A 14,274-nucleotide genomic window follows, 5' to 3' on the forward strand; every position below is an offset into this window, starting at 1 on the left:
TACACTGTGAGCTCTCAGCTGCTTGTAGAATACAGCACATCCCTGGCAGCACTGCACTAAGCAACACAGATTGTCATTACATGGGACAGCAGAGCTACGTCTAGTAGCAGCAGCTAGGTCTAGTAGCAGCTAAGTCTAGTAGCAGCTAGGTCTAGTAGCAGCTAAGTCTAGTAGCAGCTAGGTCTAGTAGCAGCTAGGTCTAGTAGCAGCTAGGTCTAGTAGCAGCTAAGTCTAGTAGCAGCTAAGTCTAGTAGCAGCTAAGTCTAGTAGCAGCTAAGTCTAGTAGCAGCTAAGTCTAGTAGCAGCATCTTCATTCATCTTCTCCTTACCTGGCTCAAACTCCAATCGCTGGACTATCTGCCTAACATCTGGATCTTCTGTTTTCTGGACTCAAACAAGACAATCTCATACACCTTGCTATGCTAAGTGCTTTGGCAACTGTATAGAAAATACCCATATATTTTGACAGCTGTCTGATTGGACTGTGGAGGATCTACTTTTATTTTACTGATGCTTCCAAACATCCGGATCTGTTGTTTCTACAGCAAGTTCTTAATGTTTTGGGTGTGATTGTAAACTAAGCAGTTGCCATAGTGACTTCTGCTTTGGACATTGGGAGGACTGTTGTGTGTGACTGTTTTTTTACTTAGACTGGTGAAGGATGAACATGGTTTTTCTTGGGTGGAATGGAGAGTGCTGCTGTCTGTTACCTATTTTACTAGCAGTACTGTTGGTGGAGGGGACCCAGATAGACTATTCCAGATCCAAAGCTAACTCAATCAAGTCCATTCTGGTGGTGCAGACCCCAACCCTGGCAACCAACAGGTCTTCCAGCTTCCAGCATGGAGGGTCACACAAGAAAGGGAAAAGCCTTAGCCAGGTAAGAGATGGCTCTCATTACTTATATTTATTGAAGGGGTAATGCTTGTATAAGAAAAACAGGTCATTAGGTAGGAAAAGGCATGTGCCCAAAAACATTCAGTCATGTTCCAGAACTGTTTAGTAGATGTTGGTGTATCAAACAAGAACCTAATGAAATTATATTGGCAATAGTCTATACAGTAAAACCTTGGTTTGCGAGCATAATTCGTTCCAGAAACATGCTTGTAATCCAACGCACTTGTATATCAAAGCATTTTTTTTACAGGGTATAAAAGAGAAGGGAGGCACCTCTAAGAGTAGCAAAAAGTTGCTAAATGTTGTACCTTCATTAAATGTAACCATATTGCTACACTTAGTGGCTCCTCTCTTCTTTTTTATACTCAGTTGTGACATGACGCTACTCTTATATCAAGACATCGCTTGTATATCAAAACATTTCGCTTGTCTTGCAAAACGCTCTCAAACCAAGGTTTTACTGTATAATGTTAACTGGACAGTTACTAAAATTATCCTATTTTATTATTTTTTTTACTCCCTTATTGCACAAGTTTCATACTTAAATATACATATCATTTACATTTTACTGTATATTTGAGGAAGATACTGTTATTTTTAAATATCATACTACATGTTGTTTTTCTTTGCAAATAAAGGTGATCACTAGATGTTTACCATGGTCAGGTACATTAGGATGGGCTATTCGTTCCATTTTTGTTAATCGATTAAATAGCAATGGGATTTATTTACTAAAGCTGGAGAGTGCAAGATCAGTCTCACTTCTGCATATAAACCAATCAGCTTCCAGGTTTTATTGCCAAACCTTAATTGAACAAGCTGAGGTTAGTAGCTGATTGGTTCTATGCAGAAATGAGCCTGATTTTGCACTCTCCGGCTTTAGTAAATAAACCCCACTAATATCAAATCTATCTGCAGTGTAGAGCATGTTGCTTCTCTAAAGATCTGCATGTCTATCTGTTATGCATGATTTGTTGTCTGATCTACTGCTCGAATTGTTGCTTAAGTATCATTTATGTGTGTTAAGAGTATAATAATTGGAGGATTTTAGTATGAATCTGGTCGAGAAATGGTCATCATGGTCTTCTGTGTGAGCATTTGCTCCTTTTTTTATTTATTTTTTCTCACATGCAAACAGTTAAAAAGGATATTGACCAACAGGTTACAAATTACACTGAGAAAGTTCTTGACATCTTGTTGCCATTATCTTTGTAGAACTACAAGACATAGCCCGCCATGCCAACAAACAACCAAGATGGTGTTAGCTGTTCTTTTTGACTGGGCAAAGACTCATTGGTGTTGATTTACTGGTGTTGATTTACTAAAACTGGAGAGTGCAAAATCAGCTTCCAGTTTTTTTTTTGTCAAAGCTTAAATGAACAAGCTGAAGTTAGAAGCTGATTGGTTACCATGCACGGCTGCACCAGATTCCAAGTGCTCCAGTTTTAGTAAATAAGACCAATTGGATCAACAAAGTTGGAAAGTCAGTGATTGCCTATCGCCTATGGCTGGCCATATAATATACAATTTTCTTATTCAAATTCCTTCAGAGTTATCTTCAACTATGTAGTGCAAGTGCCTTTCTGATTGCATACAAATTGAACGTGTTTAGGTTTGACTTTATATATACTGTGTGTATATATATATATATATATATATATATATATATATATATATATATATATATATATATCTAAAGGAAAATTGTATAATGTATGGACAGCCTATGGCATTTATTTACATTAATTTCATTTTTAATGAACCACTCCTTTTGGGCATTTAAATCCATTAAAAAAAATTCTGGCAGTGCAAATCTTCCCAAAGCTGCGTTTAATTTTTTAGGTTTATAGGAGCATCCCAAAGCAGATTAAGTACAAGTAATGGCTACATCAATTACATCTGAAAGGATGGATTATATTACACTGTGCCCTGTGTTACATCAGTGCACGCTGGGGTTATCTGCGCACTGCCTGTTGAGCTAGACAGTTTAATCCTGGGTTCACAAACAGTTGCCACTCACACTGATTCGCGTGTGATTTCTATGGGGATGCTGTGATCTTAACTTATTTGTCATATAAAAGAATCTTAAGGTACAAGTAAATGTGTTAGAGTTCGCGTTAGATGTATTTAGATAATAGGAGTCTACAGCTGACAGCAAACATCATGATTTTACTTAATGGGCAATGTATGATTTCTTTTTTTTTTAAGAAATGTTTCTGAAAAATCTTTTACATTTTACCAACGCAGAGCTTTAGTTTAGAAAAGAAAGCTGTCATAGTATAGCAGAGACTTCTTACTTTCATTAAAATCTTACAAAAAAATTTATATATAACCAAACTTTTAAAGAGAAACACCCTGATATCTTTTCACTTGTGATATGTATTTAATAAAGCAAAAAATAGTGGCATATAAAGAATGACAATCTTTCTACTAAAAGAGTAATAACAAGTAAAATGACATCTGTAAGATGCACTATGAGTCTTTAACCAAATTAACTATACATGTGATTTTAATTAATATTTTGTAAGAAATTTAACTCCTTATTGATAGTGGTAAAAATTGCAGTACATTGTTTTCAACTGAAGCAGTTGTCAGCCAGGGGTTAAATGTCTCTCTAACAAGCGATTAAAATCTCACATGTAGCCCCACACTTCTGCTTGGTTCATTGCAGGGATATAATACCGCACATTAAAGCAAGTCTTTTAAAAAGTCCCATCTGGTGAACAGGTACCCAATGGTCTGATACACACCAGACTGCTTCTTAACCCATTCTGTGTGATTGGTTTTAATGTATTGTATATGGGCATCTTTTATTATTTCTACTTAGGCAATCCAATATGAAATACTCTAGATAATTTATGTTGCTTTTTGTTAGAAATTCTGCCACTTTGTGTTGTTTTTTTTGGCATTTGTTTACTATGAAGGGAATGCATTACAGCTGTGCTGTGGTTTAGGTCTTAATGACCCCAGGTTGTGTGGTTTTCAATGCTGCAAGTCTTGTTTTATGTCCTTATTCCCAATGTGTAGCCTCCTGTTCCTCAGCAAGATGTGCAGACAGGGAATTCATCGGTTCAGCTCTGGACATCCTAGACAGATATTCCCAGCACCCCATCTTATCACACCAGCCATCTGGCTTCTATTAACATGGTTCTAGCAGATTTTTCCCCTTCAGAATGAGCTAACATAAAACTGCACATCATAAGATAAGTGACATATAATATGTCAAAAGAGAAAAGAACATTGCAAATTCTCCTGAAATAACACATTGGACAGGTTACCTGATATGGCAGCTCATGATAAACATTTGTTATTTATCCAAATAAATCAGCACTAATTACATGCATGTGTCCCATGGGTAGGAAGAGGAAAAAAGATACAGATCACAGGATGGTGAATAGCCTATCCCCTTTTCCTATACGCACATAACTAACACATATGGATATGCGTAATTTGTTCTGTGCATCATTAAATACTAATTTGTAACTTTTACTGCTTCACCCATCCGCCATAGTTCACAAAACGCTTTGTCTTCATCTCCCAGGCATGATATCTACCAATTCCTGATTACCTTAGAAAGCAGATCAGTCATTTTAAATATTCCTATCTTTCTGCTGACTTAAAGGCTTATATTGCAATTTCCCCAGTTAAAAGGATCCAGAAACTGTAGTCTACAGTTTGTCAACCGGTGGTAACTGTTTCATTAGGGGAACTTTTGACATACCCCAGGAGCACTTCCTCTTTCTGATCTTTTTAGCTAGTAAAGCACTGTGTGCAAAACAGGCATCAAACGCTTGAAAATGTATAATTAATTTTGGTCTGTGCCCAGTTGGTCACATGTAGGATAGAGACTAACTGAGCTAACTGGATGTGTGGGACCAAGGAGCACTATTTTATTGGGGGTATGTCAGGGCCCTTGCAGTGGTTAGCACAGAAGCCTAGTGGTTAACATTGTAACCCTAAATCATGGAGACCATGGGTTTCAACCCCGCAGAACACTATATGAGATTTATAGGTTCTCACTATGTTTGTGTGGTTTTGTTGAGGTGTTCTGGCTTTTCCCCACAGTCAAAAACATAGCGTTGGGTTAATTACGTCTAATCAAAACAGTTCTACTATACATTTGCATCTGTAAAACTGTGGTAGGAACATAGGAGTTAGGAGGTCATGCTAGTAGCCATTAATAGAAACATCTTCAATATTACAGAACAAGTCAAGTTTAATATGACTGACTAAAAGCATTACCATGACCTGGATACATTAAAACTTTTTAGAAACATGGGAGCGCAAATTCTTTCTAGGGAAAACACTGATGGAAACAACTGTTTGTATATGATAAAGTGCTGTGGAATAATTTAGCGCCATATAAACAAATAAAATACTTGGTACAAATTTGCCATTACAAAAGAGTATGTAATATAATAAATCTGGGGCTTTCTTTTGTAAATTGAAGTATGCAAACATTTCTTAGACAATTCCTTTTCTGTTTCCAATAAAGTAATTATGTTAAACTTTTCAGTACTTAAAAGCATGCTGTAATAAATATACTGAGAAAGTCAATTAGGCGTAGGTTGAGGACAGGTATTGTACATGATGTAGAATTATTATCAACAAGCTAAAATTTAAGCAACACTTTTAAACAGCTGGAATGCTGTTTATTTTGTATTGCAGTTTTATGCCATTGTGTATTTTTCCATTGCGGATATTTATTTGGAGATCATTCTTCACTTTAATTGTATGAAACAAATTTAAGGAAGCTGAAGCTCAACTTAATCCAAAAATATCTCACAGATGGGGATAGTTATTTAAAAGTCTTATGTTAATCAGAATTTTAAAAATAATATTTTTTTTTAAGACTTGGGAACTTAAAGGATTTTGTTGTTACCGTCAGAATATTAGAGAATGTTTATTAAGCACAAAAGAAATAACTTTTTACAAGCAGCCAGCAATCATTATCATTGTTCAAATAATTGCTACAGCAAAAATTATGATTGGTTGCTATGTGTTATTGCACTTTGCACGCCATCATTGCTCTCAGCCTGTGGCTGTCTAGCTTGTTCAGTTTAATGTCTAGTAGAAAACTATTTTGGAATGAATCCAAGTGTATGGTACTCCAACTCATTAGTGTAATACTTAAAAGGAATCTGTCTTCAGAATTGTATTTAATTACATATTTGTTTAACCAGAACTCCATTTTGCTCTCTGTGGATGTTAATTTACATAATCTAGTTATTCACTCTGAAAATGATGACATGCATATCAAGTAAACTGTGGTATGTGAGCAGCAGTATTTTTTTACAATTTATTTTGCGAACTTAAGGCAAAACATATTCTTTATTTTTGGATAGGGTAAAGGGGGGCTATAAACCTTGGTAGGTTTTTGTCATCCTAGTCACAGATGACACAATACATTTGTCCTTGACTTCTTGTTCCATAGCAACAAAAGGAAGCGAAACGAAATCCCTGATTTTCACCAGATTTACCGGAACTAGTGTCCCCATTGGAAGATTTCCATTCAATTCCTGTTCTAGTGACCACTCGAAATGTGGGAATCGCTTTCACTTTCTTTCACAAACAAAAATAGATAGGGCGGATCTCAATGATCAGGGACACAGACAACAATAAAAACCTGAGAGGCGTTCTAAACCCTCTCTACTCTATCTAAAATTGAAGAAATAAGTTTCGTGTTCAGTTTTACTTTAACTTTGTATATTGCCAGGAAATTTGGAAAAATCTCAGTATTTATAGGAGATTGTCAGTGTGGAAAAGGGTATATCGAGTAGCAGAACACAATAATTGCCTGCAAGTTTAATCACATATTGACTTCCTTCATTTTTCATGGACTCCAACAAATCACTGACTAAAAGCCCTGCTATTGCAAATTCAAATGACGGTATCACACTCTTCAGATGGATTTTTAAACTGTCCTGTAAACTAATAATTGGGCAGTCTAGCTGCAAAAAAGTGACACTTTGCTATGGTCAAATGGAAAGAGCACAGACATAAACTACTGTAGACAAATCTTACCATGGAAGTCTCTGAGGCCCCGTACACACGACCGAGTTTCTCGGCAGAATTCAGCCAGAAACTCGATCGGAGCTGAATTCTGCCGAGAAACCCGGCGTGTGTACACTTTCGGCCGAGGAAGCCGACGAGTTCCTCGTCGAGCCAAATAGAGAACATGTTCTCTATTTCCTCGTTGTTCTATGAGGAAAGTTGGCTCGCCGAGATCCTCGGCGGCTTCACACAGAACTTGACGAGCAAAACGATGAGTTTTGCCCGTCGAGTTCCTCGGACTTATGTACGGGGCCTCAGAGATAGAGAACATTAATAAACCAATTGCTCGGAAAATTAATCCTGGAAGTAACACAGAACATACATTTTTAAGAGAAGATATTTCACCAGAGAGATAATGCATATTGTTTGGTAGTTTGGCCGGGGCTGTAATTATGTATGATGGGGTCCCCATATTGAAACAATTAAGGTGCCCTATAGTCTTTCCAATCTGTATCTCAAAGGCAGTTTCCACAGAATACTAATTGATTTTTTTAAGAAAGTATGTCAAATGCGTTTGCTACCTACATGAACACAAATTACCCAGAAGGTACTGAACACCCATACTTCTGAGCCCATAGTAGAATCATGGTTTATTATTGGTATAGTTATACCCTAAGTCTAGTAGCATTTTGCTCTGTAGTGGCTACAGGTTGTTTTCTGGCAGACCCACAAGCAAAGCACTACTGTAAGGCCAGCCATACATGGTTCAATTCTCTGCAGGTACAGCAGGAACTGCCTGAGATTCCAACCTTTAATGGGCAGGCTGAATGTACCAAGTTGATCGATCCATCAACTTGGGTAAAACCAGGCTGTCGGATTCTCTTCCAATTATTGCTAGTGGTTGCTAAGCTGCTAACGATAATCACTGTCTTCTCCCAGTGGGGATGGCTTCCCCCGCCCGCCCCCCAGCTGGGAGCAGACAATTGCTGTCAACACTGTCTGTGTTGATGGGGGAATTGTGCAAATGTATTTTCTGCAACCACAGGTTGAAGAAATTCACACCATATATGGCCTGCCTAATGCACACAGGAGGATACCAATTTATTAATTATTGTAGCAGATGTAAATTAAATAAGGTGCTTGATTCTCTCTGGTTATTCGGGTGGAAGATGTATGTGATAATAGCTGAAACTTTCTAAAAGTAAAAATTCCATCAAGCACATCCCCAATGTATTTTCGTGAGGCTAGGGCCACTCAAAACTTGAACTTCAGGTTTAGCAAAGTTCTTCTTTAATCAGTTTGAATTTATAAAGCCTTATGCCGCGTACACACCGGTCTTTTGCCTGGTCCTCTCTCATAGGTTCCATAGCCAGGAGAACTCACAGGAGCAGTGAGGGGACCAGTGCCCAAGAAGATAACAGGGAGGGGAAAATGTTTGGTCCCCAGGGCAGGAAATTAGCTTGGATCATAGAGGAAACTGTGACTTTGATCCACTACACTGCAGGGTGGCTTAGGAAGGAGTGTTTGGAATCAAAACTGTAAAGCCTCGTACACACGACCAAGAAACTCGACGGGCGAAACACATCGTTTTGCTCGTCGAGTTCCTTGTTAGGCTGTCGAGGATCTCGGCGAGCCAAATTTCCCCATTCCCGTCAAGGAAAAAGAAGACATGCTCTCTTTTTGGCTCGACGAGATCCTCGATAGTTTCCTCGTCGAAAAGTGTACACACGACCAGTTTCCTCTGCAAAAAAAAAAACCCAGCAAGTTTCTTGCTGGTTTTTGCAGAGAAACTCAGTCGTGTGTACGAGGCCTAAGGTAACTGATGCATAATGCATTATTTAAATGTCATTTTTGCCTGGAGTTGGGTTTTAAAATATCATGTTGTAGTTGAAAATGAACATTCCATTGTATGGTAACTGGTTTTATTTGGTGGTTGCTTCTAGCTCATTTTGAAGAAGAAAGTTGAGTTTAAACTGAACAGGAATTCCTTCTAACAAAATGTAATTAACCACATAAAAACCAGGCTTTTTCTGGCACTTTTTGTTCACATGTAACAGTCAGGTTTGCTGTTCTATAAAGTTACTTAGAACCCCCAAACATTATATATGTTTTTTTAAAGCAGATGCCCTAGAGAATAATTTGGTGGGGCCAGGAGAGCTCACAGGGTCAGGTGCCCAAGAAGATAACTGGCAGGGAAAATTGTTTGGTCCCCAGGGAAGGAAATTAGCTTGGATCATAGAAGAAACTGTGACTTTGACCCATTACACTGCAGGATGGCTTAGGGAGGAGTGTTTGGAATCAAAACTACAAGGTAATTGATGCATAATGCATTATTTAAATGACATTTTCGCCTGGAGTTGGGTTTTAAAGTACCATGTCGTAACTGAAAATTAACATTCCATTGCAAGGAAATTATATATGTTAACTGGTTTTATTTAGTGATTTTAAACTGAACAGGAATTCCTTCTAAAAAGATGTAATTAAACAAACAATTGTAAAGTATGCACGTTTTTGGAGTGTAACTGTGTCATTTATGTCCTTTATAAAGAGTACTGGTAAGAATGTCAAAATATACTAAGCCTCTTCCTGTATATATTGTTAATCACAGTTTTTAAGTGTGAATTTTGTTTTTGCTTCAGAATCTAAATCCTAGAGACTTTGCTGTCAAACTATTTCGGTGATGGTTTCATATTCCATTGATGAGGGGGGAAACCTTCAGTATGAAAGAAAGTGTGAATGTCAGATTACAAGCTTTTTCTTCTGGCTGCTCTCATAGCAGCTGCTGACCATTCGTATTGCGAGGAAGAAATAGTATATTAATTGTTTCACTTCTTGAAATGTCATTGCAGTTAAGGCATATTCCCACGAGAGCCTATTCTCCAGTAAATACAGCGCACTGTCTTTCTCCTTGGTATAAATACATTGGTGAAAACCAAGTGGAGATGTGACATTTAAGACTATCAGGATCAGGTATTTTCCTTCAGGGCTAACAGGAAAAAAGTCATTGGAAAAAAAGAGGAAATCTAAGAGGTGTTCTGGTCTAAAACATGATTTTGCCAATGATGAAAGGGCAAAGGGATAGATTACTTTTAGGCAGACATTATTAGCACCTTCAATGCATTCTTCTCCTGAGAACTATAAACACTAGGACACATTGCAAATGTTTCAATAGGAAACCTTGACTGGTATCTGCTACTGCTGCTGGGTGGTACCTTGCTCTGGTAGCTCAAAGAGTTCATTTTGGTTCATAGAATACAATACATTGTCATTTGTTATAAAAGGAAGGAATGGCCATTGTGAAGACGGATTTCCTTATGTGAAACTAATAATCTGATATACTTGTGGTATACGCGACAAAACAATTTGAGCAGGCTGTTGAGGTGAATCTTTTCAAGAGAACAGTGCAAAGAACAATATGTGAAAAGTACAATAACCTATAGCAGCCAATAGAATATCAGATGACTGAATTTAGGTCACCAAAAACTACGTTCTGATGGGTTAAAACGCACAATGCTCATATGTATTTGCTTTACAAAATAAACCACTTGAAGCATATGAATATCAAGGTCCTGATTATGTCACCATTACATAAAGTCCATAAACATCCTTTTTTTTCAAATCCTTTATTTATTCAAAGGGCATGGTCCAGGGGCATTGACATGTTATAAACATAATATCATTTATTGCAAAGCAACTAAGTGCTGTTACATAAACATGACAAATATATTGTCAACCAAAATACATTGTTCAGCATGGTAGGTCCATTAGGCCCTTTCACGCAAGCCTATGGAGCGTCGGATGTCAGCAGAGACATGTCCGCTGACATCCGATCCGATCCGCCAAAATCGGACGGATGGCAGTACGTCCCCATCCGTCCATGGCGGATCGGATCGGGTGAGATCTGATGAAAATGGACACGCTGTCCGTTTTCATCAGATCTTCCCATAGGAGACAGTGGCGCTGCACAAGCCCCTCCCCACTCAGTGAGCAGAGAGGGACTTTTCACCTACCGGCTCAGCGGAGATCATTATGGCATCCGTAGCGACGGAGTCCGCCTGTGTGGAAGAGGCCTAAGATCGTCCCTCATCATTTTTTTAACTTTTAAAACAGAGAGAGGCAGAGAAAGCTTGAAACATCCTTCATACGAGCTGCTGTTTGAAACAGACCTGAACCCTCCTATTATTTACAGCCAAGGAAGCTGCCATCTAAAGCCTAGTACACACAGGTCAAATGTTGGGTGGCATCGGCCAGTTCAACAGAAACCTGCCGACATTCGGCCCATGTGTACTACAGCTGGTTAGACAGAACCCAAAAAAGTTTGCCGATCGTCTCCCGATCAGTACTCTCAGCCAATAGCACAGCAGGGGAGATCACTGTACTAACATCACATGGTTAGTACAGCGGCTCCTCCAGAGCTGTACATTTTTTTTTGTTCAGCCCTGCTGGGTTGAACGAAAAATAAACAAATAGTGTGTACTAGGCGTTAGCCTCTGTTTGATTTGCAGTTCCGTGGTTCTGCACATGTGATCACTTATGACACCCGCAATTTGATGGCTTGACAGTTCAGTTGAGAGTACAAGCATCTGTGACAATTACCAATCATGGCATGATTTGAATGTAAACTTTTGGGAAACCATTCAATTTATTAGTTCTGTTTTAATAATTGAAAATGCTTGCATAGCTTATGTTTTTTTTTTTTCCCTCAATACTTATTTTTTTTTACTATTATCTGTTTGTCTCTTCTGTTTGTTTCTGTAATGATAAATGTTAACAAAAGACGAATTCATAAAAAAAAAAAAATACAGAAAAAGCCATGCTTGATGAAATAGATTATAATGTTTTGTGTTGTATACTGTCGAACGCCACTTGTACTTTGTTTTTTGAATTTGCCATACATCTGAGAACAAGAACCTGGAAAAATCTGCAAAATGCTAGGTTACTCAGGTGTTACTCTACGTCAGATAGCAGTGTTATTGCTTTTTTTCTGTTTAAGACATTGTTATGATAATTAATTTACGAAATTTCTTCTGATACTTTTTTGATGTACTACTAGATTATCTTGAGGTTCTCTCTGCAATGGCACCTTGTTTTATGTGTACTGAACACCAATCTATTAATCTCCTGTGCTGTGTTGCCAACCTTCCAGATTGAAACGTGCTGACGCAACAACCAAAAGTTACTGGCACAGCAAAGTTTTTACTGGCATTTCCAAAAGTTACAAAATTAAAATTCTAAGTGCAAATTTAAGTATGTAGGCTACAAACAAGTACAATATGCAATTAACAATGTGATTTAACCACTTAAGGACCCCTTCACGCCAATATACGTCGGCAGAATGGCACGGCTGGGCACATCCACGTACCTGTACGTGGCTCTTTAAGCCCAGCCGCGGGGTCGCGCACGCGCCGCCGGCGCGTGCACACGACCCGGTCTGAAGCTCCGTGAACGTGGCCACGGGACTCGCGGACCCGATGGCCGCTGGAGTCCCGCGATCGGTCACCAGAGCTGAAGAACGGGGAGAGCCGTGTGTAAACACAGCTTCCCTGTTCTTAACTGTTGCGCCGTCATTGATCGTGTGTTCCTTTTTATAGGGAAACACAATCAATGACGTCACACCTACAGCCACACGCCCCTAGAGTTAGAAACACAGATGAGGTCACACTTAACCCCTTCAGCGTCCCCTTGTGGTTACCTCCCAAACTGCAATTGTAATTTTCACAGTAAACAATGCATTTGTTTACTCACAGTAAACAATGCATTTTTAATGCATTTTTTGCTGTGAAAATGACAATGGTCCCAAAAATGTGTCAAAATTGTCCAAAGTGTCCGCCATAATGTCGCAATCACGGAAAAAAACGCTGATCGCCGCCATTAGTAGTAAAAAAAAAAATGTTATAAAAATGCAATAAAACTATCCCCTATTTGGTAAACGCTATAAATTTTGCACAAACCAATCGATAAACGCTTATTCCTTTTTTTTTTTTACCAAAAATAGGTAGAAGAATACGTATTGGCCTAAACTGAGGAAAAACATTTATCTTTTTGGGGGATATTTATCATAGCAAAAAGTTAAAAATATTGAATTTTTTTCAAAATTGACGCTCTACTTTTGTTTATAGCGCAAAAAATGAAAACTGCAGAGGTGATCAAATACCACCAAAAGAAAGCTCTATTTGTGGGAAAAAAAGGACGCCAATTTTGTTTGGGAGCCACGTCGCACGACCGCGCAATTGTCAGTTAAAGCGACGCAGTGCCGAATTGCAAAGACTGTCCAGGTCCTTTAGCTGCCTAAAGGTCCAGGTCTTAAGTGGTTAAAGTATATAATAATTAAAAAAACATATTTCTTATTTTATTTTCGATACAGTAAGTAAGTAGCTTGGGGACATGATTCAGGAGAGGAAGAAATTAGAATGGGCAGGCACACACATGAAATGGTCTCTCACCGTGACACTGACAGCAGTGGGCAGCAGTGCAGATGATGATGACACCTCATCCACATGACACATCCCCTCTTGAGTCCAAGTGACAGTCTCTCTCCATGCCAGGTGGTCCCTTCAGTCCATTTCAATCTGAACGGTACCTACTCCCAGCTTGCCTTGCTCCCATCCTGCACACGTAACTCCAAGCGCTCTGCTTGGCTCCCTTGCACCATGACATCACATGACACACTCAGGAACTACCTCCACCAGACTGTAGCAGGCACTTGGATGGTCTAGGCCAGCTCATTCGCATGCACAGTTTCGTGCAGGGTGTCAAAGCCACATTTTTTACTGGAAACCTTTCCCTGTCACTGGCATTTACTGGCAGGAGAAGAAGTGAGAGAGAAGTGAGAGAGAAGTGCCCATTTTTTACTGGCTGCTAATAAAAATACTGACGGTTGACTACACTGCTCCCGTGTATAGTTGAGACCTGCATATCTACCAGAGGGTTATGATACAGTCTATAGTGTTATAAAAAAAGTATAAGTACTGATAATAATCAAAGTGTGCAAGTAAGAACTGCCTCAGCTTCCAAATAGCAACCATGTCAGATTAAAATAAAATATATTATGAAACTAAGAACACTTTGCCATGGGAAACCCTCTATAATTGGTAAAGGTCAATGGGGCAAGTGGAATATTAGAGCCAGCCATATACAACGTGTTTTTGTAATGATCTGTTACATGGACATAAAGCTCAGGTAGTACCACTGTATGTAGAAATGTAGCCAGTCTCTCTTGCTTTCTCCCAAGACGTATTAAAGTGGTTGCAAAGTCACTGTGCCTAATTGCTAGAATCCCCTTCGTTATATGAAGCCATGTTGCACAGTGTCTTTGTTTTATAAAAATTATGCAGCACAATACCTTATTTCAGAATGCTGCTGTGCAGTCACGTGACATCCTGA

At 38.7% G+C, this 14,274-nt stretch overlaps 1 protein-coding gene across 1 annotated transcript in view; it reads left to right on the forward strand.

Moving 5' to 3' along the window:
• Nucleotides 1–204: 204 nt before the first annotated feature.
• Nucleotides 205–14,274, forward strand: part of DKK2 (dickkopf WNT signaling pathway inhibitor 2) — a 124,168-nt gene continuing 110,098 nt past the window's right edge. Inside the window, exon 1 of the mRNA XM_040329664.1 lies at nucleotides 205–880. Coding sequence (XP_040185598.1) covers nucleotides 662–880 — 219 coding nt within the window. The 5' untranslated portion in view covers nucleotides 205–661. The remainder of the gene's footprint in view (nucleotides 881–14,274) is intronic.

Source organism: Rana temporaria, chromosome 1 (assembly GCF_905171775.1).
Source record: "Rana temporaria chromosome 1, aRanTem1.1, whole genome shotgun sequence".
Lineage (NCBI taxonomy): Eukaryota > Metazoa > Chordata > Amphibia > Anura > Ranidae > Rana > Rana temporaria.